This window comes from Lepisma saccharinum, chromosome 9, assembly GCF_977018435.1.
Source record: "Lepisma saccharinum chromosome 9, izLepSacc3.1, whole genome shotgun sequence".
Classification (NCBI taxonomy): Eukaryota; Metazoa; Arthropoda; class Insecta; order Zygentoma; family Lepismatidae; genus Lepisma; species Lepisma saccharinum.
Genome location: NC_139237.1, coordinates 84,015,118 through 84,027,144, shown reverse-complemented (window position 1 = coordinate 84,027,144; position 12,027 = coordinate 84,015,118). Strand labels below are relative to the sequence as shown.

At 37.0% G+C, this 12,027-nt stretch overlaps 1 protein-coding gene across 2 annotated transcripts in view; it reads left to right on the top strand.

Annotated features, from left to right (window-relative positions):
• Window positions 1-12,027, top strand: part of Flo2 (flotillin-2) — a 63,413-nt gene that overhangs the window by 46,812 nt on the left and 4,574 nt on the right. For both annotated transcript variants that reach the window (XM_083128528.1, XM_083128530.1), the window contains 2 exons: window positions 1,710-1,893; window positions 6,411-6,557. In XM_083128528.1, the coding sequence (XP_082984654.1) occupies window positions 1,710-1,893; window positions 6,411-6,557 (331 nt within the window). The remainder of the gene's footprint in view (window positions 1-1,709; window positions 1,894-6,410; window positions 6,558-12,027) is intronic.

Genomic DNA, 12,027 nt, shown 5'->3' with positions numbered 1-12,027 from the left:
AACACCTTCGGTACAAGGCCACTGCAGCGCGCAACATGGAAGTGGTGATGACCAATCATTGCCAGGCCAAGGGGGAACCACATTGACGCGACCCGCACGGTCGGCGGCCATCTTGATGTCCGCCATCTTGAATTCAACTTCAGAATTTTAAATGGGAAGGGGGTGATATGATATATCAAATCAGGCTAGAATTTCACGAGAAATGCAATGGTGAAGGTTTTTTAATGTACCTTTAACCATTAAAATGTTATGACTGAATTCTTGTACCAATTTGTTCCTTTTCGAGGTGTTACAAAAATGCCTTAAAATTTGTTTAGCGCATTGGTAACGCATCGAGATCAAAGTGACGTCTAGGGAGAGAAGTTCGCATGAAATTGCACAAGATTTTAATCGGATACATCCATGAAGAGCTGTGCATTATGAATGGATGTCGCGAACAATTACAGTGTGATGCTTCCATTAAATGAAAAGTCCTTCACAGTGACAAGGCTAATATTTATGTTCATAAGGAAGTTCATAAACAGAATATTCGATGCTTTTTATCTGATAACCCATTTTCGACAGATCAAAGCTGAATGGTTAGTGGTGGTAAGTTAATGGTGTGGGGTGCTGTGTGGAACACAATTGGTTAGTCAATTTTCCATCAACGGAACCTTAAATGCTTAGGGCTACTTGGATTTGTTAAATAAACAGGTTCTTTCATCCTTGCTTATGGAAGAAGGTACTTTTTAGAGTTTTTTTCAATAGGGAGGAACACCAGAACACTATGGGAACATTGTGAAGCAGTTTCTGTCCAAAGTTAGTTATCAGATGACAAGGGTCGCATATTCTGTTTATGAACTTCCTTATGAACATAAACATTAGCCTTGTCACTGTGAAGGACTTTTAATTCAATGGAAGCGTCAAACTGTAAATTGTTCGCGACAACCATTCATAATGCGCAGCTCTTCATGGATGTATCAGATTAAAATCGTGTGCAATGGAATGCGAACTTCTCTCCCTAGACATCACTTTGATCTCGATGCATTACCGATGCGCTAAACAAATTTTAAGGCATTTTTCTAACACCTCGAAAAGGAGCAAATTGGTACAAGAATTCAGTCATAACTTTTTACTGGTTAAAGATACGTCGAAAAAACCTTCACCATTGCATTTCTCGTGAAATTCTAGCCTGATTTGATATATCATATCATCTCCTTCTCATTTAAAATTCTGAAGTTGAATTAAAGATGGCGGACATCAAGATGGCCGCCGACCGTGCAGGTGGCGTCAATGTGGTTCCCCCTTGGCCTGATAACGATTGGTCATAACCATTTCCACGTTGCGCGCTGCAGTGGCCTTGTACCGGGGGTGTTAAGTGACCTTTTGAGCCACCCTGTATATTGTGCTTTCATTTAAAATAATACTTCTAGTGGAGTGCAAAAGTAAACGACAGTCCTTTTTCACTTCCTTTTTTTGGCAATAATTTTCCATTTTTTTTTTGTCCTTTTTAGAGTATAAATTTTTTCTTCTAATATTTGGTCTCTAGTAATCACCTTGCATCTTGCACATGGAATAGCTGGTGCAACACTTTCACAAGCATTTTAAAAATATTTGTGTTGCTTTCATCCTAAATGTGTATTCTCCATCAATTTGGGACCATTACTATTTTCTTACATTGATGTGAGCAATATATATTGATTATACATTTTTTTCTCTCCTAATTCCAGGACTCAGACAGTGGAAGTAGCTAAAGCAGAGGCTGAGAAAATCAAAAAGCTGGGTGCAGCAGAAGCTTACGCCATCGAGGCTGTAGGGAAAGCAGAGGCCGAAAGAATGAGAATGAAGGCAGCGGCTTACAAGCAGTATGGAGAGGCTGCCATTATGGCTTTGGTGCTGGAGGCCTTGCCTAAGGTATTTGTTTGAAAGTTAAAACTTGAGAGCCTTTTTACTGCACGAAGACAGTGGGTGAATTAATGGGAGGAGGGGGGATGCTGGAGATTACCCCGTTTACAAAAATATTACTTTTTATCCCAGCCAGGGATGTTTTTTATCTCCCTCAATGAAACTAAAATTGAAAGTACACAGCATACCATTTCTAAACTATGTAACAAGTTAAAAAAAGGTAAAGTGCTCCCCTGTGCTTTTCACCATGCCATGAAGGCATATAGGTGTGTGGAGTTAGGGCCCCACACTTTCTTGATCATGGCCGAAGATGGGGGTGATGTGATAAGTACCATGCCCCTGGCCGCCTTTACCCCCCCCCCCCAGAGTTTCCTCCAGGTACCCAATTTATATGACGCTGGGTGAGTGCCAGAGCAGCTTGAGCAGCCGGGGATCAAACCCGGGGCTCTAACGACTGAGCTACCGTGGCCTATGTAACAAGTACAATTGAAAAAATAATTCGTATCCATTAATGGTCTGGTGGTCAAAGATTTTCCTGTTGAAAAGTATGTGGAATTGTGGAGGACACCATCCTGCAACTCACCAACCTCACTGAGCCAAGACAACAGCAGCTTGTTTTCCACTGAAGTTTAGTGGCATAGTGCTGATATTGTATGTGCATTAAAGTGTCCACAAGAAACTTGTTGGTATATGGACTTAAGTCCGAACTTGGCAATAGAAATTAGGTCAAGTTTCCAGTGTTGCTAGTTCGATAGCTCTTTTGCACAAGTTTGGGTTTCCTTAGAATCTAAATATACTAAGTGTTTCTAAATTATGTTTAAATGTTATCATAAGATTTAATGACCAAAGTTAAAATCAGTGTTCTGAGGTACTTCGAACCGCAAGGCAATAGTTTAATTTACTGACTTGTACGAAACATACAGAAATTTGTCAGAGGCAAGGCGTCCGGTCATCGGGAGATGCAGCGATGACAATGCAAAATAATAAAAATATTGCGTTTTAAATATTTTAGAGAAGAGGTAAAAAATAAGTCAGAATATTCGCAAATTTAAGCGAAATTGGTCAAGTGACACCATGAAACAGCTAGATATATGCAAGAGATTCACTAAGTTTAGCGCATCGAAAGGAGAGCCCAGTTCTACCCCTCCCACCTGACCATCCCACTATGTTTCCTGTCGAGTGCAATGGTGTCAGGTGGGCCTGGTCATTGCAGCAGGTCTACGAATCCAAGGTTCTTCGACCGCTTTCCCCCCGCTCTTGAAGGTCTGGTCATAAGAGACCTTTTTTCAGCCCCCTTGTTTACAAACACTGTAGGGTTTCTGTGACATCATCAATATGAAACTTCTCGGAGTATCTAGCACTATAAAGCATACAACACTCTCGTTTTTAAAATAATAAAACACATATTGAAGAGCATTGCAAAGCAACTTACACAGAATATATGAAAGTAATGGTTCATAGAAAAAATATAAGTAAACAAAAGCATATATTTGCCCACGGTTAGTGCTAGAAAGAACTGGAAAAAGTAGTTCTGGATCCATTGTATTTCCTTCATAGTATTTCTCCTTTTTTGGATCCTGCGGTTCAAATATCGATTTTGGAAAAAATGTTCGAACTACTTCCTGTTGTTACTATGCTTACAAATGACAAGTCTGATCAAGATTTTTGTTTTCGAGGTGACAGACATACTTACTGATACAGAACCTTTGTCCTACCATATCTTACTTTCACACCAGCGATGGCCACAAATACCAGGATTCTGGAAAATTTAAAATCTCAATTCGGAAATTTTACTACCCAAGGGGAGGGGGGGGGGGTTTGAACAATTTTTTCCACTTTTCGGGTAGAATTTATCAAGAAAGTTTTGTCTTTCTTATTTTATGATCATATACTCCGTAGAAAAAAAAAATTGATTTGGCCATCTTTACTTCACACATCATGTACAAACACTGTTATCATCATTATCATTGTAGGACTCCAAATAAATAATTGAAGTTATACAGAAACAAATGAATAGCCAAATGAGCAACATAAAGGTTCTGTTATACAGTAAAACCTGTCTATTCCGAAACATGATGGTTCCGAGCAAAATTTTCCGTCTTAACAGTTTTCCTTCTTATACAGGGTTGACTTTAAATACAGTATAGAGCGCTGCAGGAAATAATGGAAAGACAGATTTACATTTCGCATTACTTATAATGTAGAGTACTAATGCATGTACGTACATGAATAAAAATGCGATACATTCATCAATTTCATCATATCAGCACTCATCTCCATCTTCGCAAATTAGCCAAAAGTGGCACAAAAAGCAAAGTAAAATGGACACTCACAAACATCCATGCCCATGTCAGGATTCGAACCCGGGACCCCTGGCGTTGTAGCGCGATGTGCATAGAGGGAAAGAGAAAGATTGAAAGATGGAATAAGAGAGGTGAAGAGAGATTGAGATAAAAGTGAAGAAACAGAGAGAGATAACAAGAAAAATAGAAAGATGACTAAAGAACAGAGGAGAAATAGACAAAGAAAGGTGGAGAAAGAGGGTAAGAGATGAAAGAAAGAAAGGGAATCGTAACAACTATAGTATTGTAGTACATTCTTTCATATCGACAATGTTACTGATAAGCGAGTGTCAACAGAGGCGTGCATTGTTTTCTTGGGAGCGAAAAAAATAAAGGAAGAAATTTCTGTCTTACTGAGAATAAAGACATTTTGTTGGTCTTTAAATGGTGTTCTGTTTTCGTGTTAAGGAGTTTTCCGCCTTAAGCAGGTCATTTTCAGGCATAAAATCGGTCCGTTCTGGGGACTTTTTTTTTCCATATTTACAGGTTTCCTTCTTATAGAAGTTCAGGGATATGCAGTTTTTACTGTATGTAAAAATATGTAAAGAAAGATAAATCGTGGTTAGTTCTTTAGATATAAATCTCCAACATAATCATTGCGATGCCTGTTGAAATGTTAAATTTTGTTTTTCAGTCACATGATCGTCAGAGCTGTATTGGTTGACAAATTTAGAATATTGTATGTAGTACAGCCTTCTCAACGATGTCAGTATCCCTTTTTCTGTCTTGCACAATTTGTCTCCATCTTGTCGTCCCCAAGTTCTAATGTCTCTCTCTACATCATCTATTGTTGAAGTTTCTTTACTGCCGTTTTAATCCATTCTAATCAAGTGTCATACCCAGCTCAATCTCCTTGCCTTGATTTCTGCTATAATATCAGGAGATACATATTCTTCTCTCAATTCATGATTATAAAGTATTCCCCAACCTCCATCTTATGTTTTGGTCTGTGTATTTTCCATAGTATGACTGAGACTCTCTCTGTGTGTAAATGTCCAGGTTTGACTTGTACAGCATGTATCATAATAGAGCAAACGACTTACCAGGTTTATTGTTGAAAGTTATCTGAAATACAACAATGAGGTTTGTTGTATAACAATGAGAAAATATTCAAGTTCTGTTTTCATGCGCAAGACTTTTCTAAAGAAGGTCATTGTGGCGTTAGAGATAATGGCAACATTCACAGGTTTCCAAACTGTACACCCCTAGACTTCTGCATTTGGGGCTTTGTGAAAGACAAAGCGTATGTGCCATCTATGCCACAGAATGTGCAACAGCTAAAGGAGAGAATAAGAAACGCCCTTGCTTTGGTGGAGGAGGAGTTCTTGGGAAAAGTGTGGCAGGAACTCGAATTTCGATAGGACGTGTGTCGCATAACTGCCCACATTGAACATTTGTAGCCATTGGTAGACATTTCTAGACTTTTATAGAAACTTGAAGATTTGCTGATTCATACATAACAAATGCCACTTTTGTATTCCATATAATTTAGTCTAAATACATTCTTAAAGTTGTTTAGTCTATTATGATACACCTGGTATTTCTACATAGTCCAAATTTCTTGTACAGAAGTAACGTATGACATTTTCCATAACTATTGATTTGATAATAATAATAATGATGATAATAATATTTATTTCATACTTGTAAAATTGAGCAGGGATCTTGTGAGCACAGTGGTGCCAGATCAGCTATTCAGGTTCCACTTTTAACCGCAGGTCCAGACCAAATTGTCATAAGTTTTTTATTTGCATGAGTTTTGTGTGAAACACTGGATTTTGTGATTCCATACTGAATATTTTAAAACAAAGCTCTTGGTAAATTGATGCTTATCAGGAATACTTGGACTAATATTACTCAATATTTTGAACAACTTTTTAATTATTACAATATTCAAGCATTGGCGAGAGTATTGATTTCGGTTCAGCCCAATTTTAACATTAATATTGTCTGAGATATAGGTACTAAATATGCAAAATAAAGGCATATACAGACAAACCTTGAGACCACATTTTCTGGCTTTATAAGCAGTCTTGCTGAGAAATTTAAAAATTAGAGTTAAGTTCAAACATCCTGTTTATTATATTTGTAGATATAAGAGAGGTAATTAAGTTAAATGTTGTGTAATTATTTGCTAGCCTTAAGTCATTTATACAAGTTCCGTAACCCGTACCCTTCTTTCAGATTGCCGCTGAAGTTTCTGCCCCACTTGCAAAGACGGAGGAGATTGTTCTTTTGGGAGGCGACGATCGAACAACATCTGAAGTGAACAGGCTAATAGGACAGCTTCCTCCAGCAGTACAAGCTCTTACTGGAGTTGATTTGTCAAAGGTAATGCTTTTTTCTTTATTCTTTCAATTGTTTTTTTGTGAAATAGTATATTTCTTAATTCATGCAGTTTAAACCTTTTTTTTTTTTTTTGCCTGTGATAATCATAAAACAAACTGTTACTTTGTTACATTTTTTGTTTCATATCTTGACAGTTTTCTTGGAGGGGATTCATTACAAATATATATTGCTTTTCTTGCAATTTGTACAGCTTTGAACTTGAAAATAAAATAATTTATTTTTTCTGTTGGTGCCCTAGTGGAGAAACATCTAATTCATCCACTTTTATGTACATGTTTTGTCATCATTTATTGATTGATTCTAAAATTTTGGACACATCAACACATTTCCATTTGCACTCATCACATAATGTTCAGAAAAGCTCCCCCTAACAAAAACAAAATAGTGGACTGGGCTTTTGCACTGAAATTTATTTATTTATTCATAAACTCTTAAGGGAGCTTTCATACCGAAGTGACAAGCAACACGTGTCATTTGGAAGTGAATCCTCAGTAGGGTGACCATAATATTTAAGACTCCAAAATGGGACATCCCTAGGAGGTCAGTTAACCCCCCTCCCCTCCCCTCCCCATGTAAAATCGGTTAGTCCTAATTATACAGTTATTGTTAATATTAACATATTGTTAATAATATTAGTTATTAACGTATGGATCACATATGATACATCATAAACTATAAATAAAATATGATCTCCCATTGTCAAGAGGTATTAATTATTGCATGCAATCTCTGTATGACTTACATAGTGTTGTTGCTGGTTCTTTTGATGTTAGTTCTACACTGAAGTTGAGAAATACCAGAAGTATTTATCAGAAGAATCAATCTTCTTGAGAACAGTTTTATTCTTCACTAGCTGTTCATAAAACTCCCTGCATATTTCACACACTACGCGAGATATGTCTCTTGAGTTTGTGTCAAGATGCAGGAATTTAAATTCTTGTCACAGGTTCGTATTGAAACTACATGGATGCTCCTTGACGATGCATATATATATTGCCGTTCAAATAACTGAACACAAAAAAAAAAAATACAACCGCCTGCTCGAACATTCTCGACGGCCATGACGCTAGTTCAAAAATTCCATCAAGATTTTTTTTTTAGCATGAAATGTGTCTCAAATTTAGATTTTGTTTTTAAGTTAACTCCTAGAATTCTATAAAACTGGACAAATAGTGTTGTTTAATAATATTGATGGGACAACCAGGACACACCTCTGAAACTGAACTGTCCCGGTCAAAATGGGACATATGGTCACCCTAATCTTCAATAAGCCATGAAACCTTTTGAACTGAAGAGAGACAAAGCTGCATGTAGTGCTTGCATGTTGCTCAGACTGGGCTGTTTTCTCAGTACCATGAATTGTGTCGCTCAGTCTGAAATCTCCTTAGTACAGATATCATCTCTGTCATGAACTAAAATGACAGAACTGTCAAATATACACAATTGTTTGTATTTGCAGATTGAACTGTACTAGAGAAAACCAAATGATAAGATAATAAGCAAGCATAAAGTTTTGAGTTTGCCTAATTAAACATTTTTGTGCCACTTTTCACCTGTGCATCATTATTACAATTTGAAGGATTTGAAGCTACAGTGGAATATTAATTATTATTTTCACGAGACTCTGGCTGAAGAACTTAAAATGTATAATCTGCGAAAACTCTATAAATTTAGCTTCATTGAGGCCAAAAGAGAAAAATATATACGAGGGTGGATCATTAACTATCACACAACGTTTTTTAAAAAAAGAAGTATAATAGGTAAAACAACATAAATTATACACATTGAAACCACATCTTTTAGCTCCATTTCCACATAGGAGCCAAGTCTTTCAACACATTTTCCCCATCGTGGCACTAGTTTCAATATACCCTGTTCATAGAACTCTGTCAATTGGGAATACAGCCATCTGCGCAAACAATTGCACTTCTTCATCGGAATTGAAGCGTTGGCCACCTAGGAATTTCTTCATTGAGCCAAACAAATGGAAGTCTGAAATGTTGAACCGCCCTGACAAGGTTCTGAGATCGATCCGCTGGTCGTTGAGAATTGCCTGCTCAATGGCTTTAACATTCAGTTTCGTTGCAGCTGTTACTGGTCGCCCGGAACGTGACGAGTCAACAAGGTTCACACGGCTTCCTTGAAAGAATGTGCACCACCTGGAGATGTTGCTACGGTCCAAACAGTCTTCCCCATAAACGCCCAACATTTCCCTGAGAATTTCACTAGGGTTTTGTCCTTTCACCCACAAAAATCGAACTATAACTTTTTGCTATTCACACGTTGACGACAATAACATGCGCGCCATCTTTTTTAAGTAGCTCACGCTTCTGCCGCAAGAGTTATACCTGATCGAACAAATGCCATATCTAGCGCGAACTTGAAACTATACTTCTGTAAAATTTCAACGTCCCAGCCACAACAACATCGTGGTAAAAAATTGTTGTGCGATACTTAATGATCCATCCTCGTATATAAAGTGGAAATTGTAAATTTGGAGTTCCACTGTGATAATTAACAGGTCATCTCATAAGTAATGTCTTTTTGCAACCTTGTGAGTAATACAATCAAAATATATTATGCAATAAATATCTCTGGAACGTTCAACCTCCTCCCATCTTTCAATAAGTTTCTGAATCCATGAATTTAATAGCTCGTAGATCTAGATATCTGTTTGACATTTTGAAGATTTTTGCCTGTAATATGTTGTGAGAGTAAGAAACAGGTGGTTGTATGATGGTGCAGTGTCCACGAATATGACACGTGGGGAATCTTGACCCATTTGAACTCTCTCCAACTTGCCACATACCATCATTACCATGTGTGGTGTCGTTATTCATGTTCTCATGTCGTACTTGCACATTTACTCAATTTTGACACATAAGTGAGGTGTTGTAGATGCCTGTGAACCGTTGAATAAGATAGAATGTATGATTCTTGGCTAATTCCTAGTCCATTGCCTGCATATTTCTCGTAATAGTTGTTCTCAGATCTTCGTTTCCTAGCTGAACATCTTATTTTAGATGTGGCATATTGCTTCTGGTCGTGTTCCCCAATTTGAATTCTCAAACCACATTTGACACTTTCAATCATCGAGGGTCATCCATATGTGGTGTTGTTGCTGTACATATTCCCCACACATTACCACTTCTTGTCATGTTTGATACACCAGATGCATCCACAGCTGATATCCATGGTGTTAAGCTGCATGAGAGACACTTTTAATATCAATATGTTTATTCGTCATTAGGCATTACAATAATGCAATAGATGTCATCATCATTACAAATACAAAACATAATACAAAAATGGCAAAAACATACGTATATATAGGGTGAGTATGGAGAAGACAGTATTACATGTATTATGAATTCTAGAAATTTGAATCATCTTTTGAGTGAACTATGAATTCATCTATTGTGTAGAAAACCTTTTCTCTTACCCAGCCTTGCAGTACCCTTCTCGCTTTTTCGAGGGGTTCATGGTGAGCTGTCTCTGGCAACAGGTTGAACAGTTTAAATGCTAATGAAAAATTCACATCGAAGTGGCACATGCCACTTGGGAACAAGCCAATCTACATTTCTCACCATAGTGGAATGACAGGCTTCACAAGCCTACGTTTGGTTGGTGAAATCCTCGAGCAAAACATGTCACCTGTCACTTGTTGATTCGGTGTGAATTCTCCCTAAGTGTTTTTCCTGGCTAGTTTAGCCAGGCACCTTCACATGACTGTATTGTTTGATTTGATGCACAGAAAGGCTAATCAGGACTGGACCTACAGTTTAAAGTGGGATTAGAACCACTTGTGCCTCCGCTCTGTATCGAACCTGGGACCACTTGATTACAAGGCGATGACATTACCACTATGCGTGACTGTACTGTGCTTCGTGGTCTGTCATCAGATGATATTCTGTCTGTAACAGGGAGAACTTATCGATAGGATGACATAATAATATACTGGTAAAAAAAAAGTTTTGCATATTGCAAGTTTTTCATATTCTGCATCACTGACGGCACAAATCTCCATACCTTTGAAGTGTACACATCAACCGAAGGCCAATTCAACACACAAAAGAGCAGGTACATGTACATGTTTTCATAATTCTAATAATTACAGTTGTAGGTGAGAGGTCACACAATAAACTTTATGAAACAAAAAATTCCCCCTAACATTTAAAGCCTTTTCTGGAACGTGATGTGCAAAAGTTAATATAAAAATGCATTTCAGATACTAACTGCATAAAATGCAAAAGAAATAATGGAAAATAGTTGTGCTGGTATTCACTCATTTTGTGGATCGAGTCTCTCCATGTACATAATAATAATTATTATTATTATAATTTTGAATAAAATTTATTTTTGTTAGTTCTTAATATTTGTTTTTATTATTATATAATAACATTTATAACCGTGGTAATTATTTTTCTGCTGTTCAACTTTTATTATTTGCCTGACTCCCCCTGCAAAAGTTTCTGGCGACGCCCATGGGTCCCGGACTGAAAAATGTTGAGAACCACTGCTTTAAAGCATACTAGGAAAAATCCTCTCATCTAGAGTCCCTGCGTTAAAGTTAAAAAAAAAAAAAAAAAAAAGAATCCTTTGAGAAAGGTTAAAATTGTTGTAAAGGGTATACACAACACATTAAAAAGATAAGCAATGACTAAAAACTTCCTCAGAAACAGTGTAAGAGGCCAGTTCTTCTCAAAAAGCTGAAAACATTTGTTACAAGCTGTCATCTCCGCCCAACATGGATGATATATAGTTGGAAAGGTTAACATGCTGCATAGAGGATGGTGGCAGTTGCCACCGAAATTAATTAATTCGCGGATAATTGGGTACTTCATTTCAGCACATTAATTTGTTCCCATGTCTTCTATTCCAGAAACATGAATGTTTTTATGCAATACATTATAGATTTTAACCAAATACATGGTATTATGATGGAATGCCTATTGCAAAAACTTTAATTTAGAATACTGTTTTTCTATGGAGATTCACTCAGTCTGTCTATATTAATGATGAATCTTGTCTGTCAGACTTGGTGTGGTACTATTAGTTTTTTTCTGATGATTATTATTCGAATTCGGAACTCTTATTTACTTATGTTTGTTTGTTATTTATTGTTAATTTATGATCCAACTGCTATTATTAGTGCTAAAGAAATTTTATCACGTAAGCGGTTTGGGAGTAAAACTTCATAACCCACAAAAATATGAAACCTAGAAATATACAAGTGAAAGTTCGTCCATTGCATTGTGGCTTATGTATTACCCAGATATTCCTGTTTTTTCTCCATTACTGGTTACTGAATGGACTTTGTTGACTAATGCATGAGCAACAGGAAACGATGCAACACATATACCTATTAGGGAAGGCCAAATCTGGATAAAATTTTATTCGGATATCAAATAATTTTGTACATGGGGGTATCTGAATTGTCTCGATTATCCAG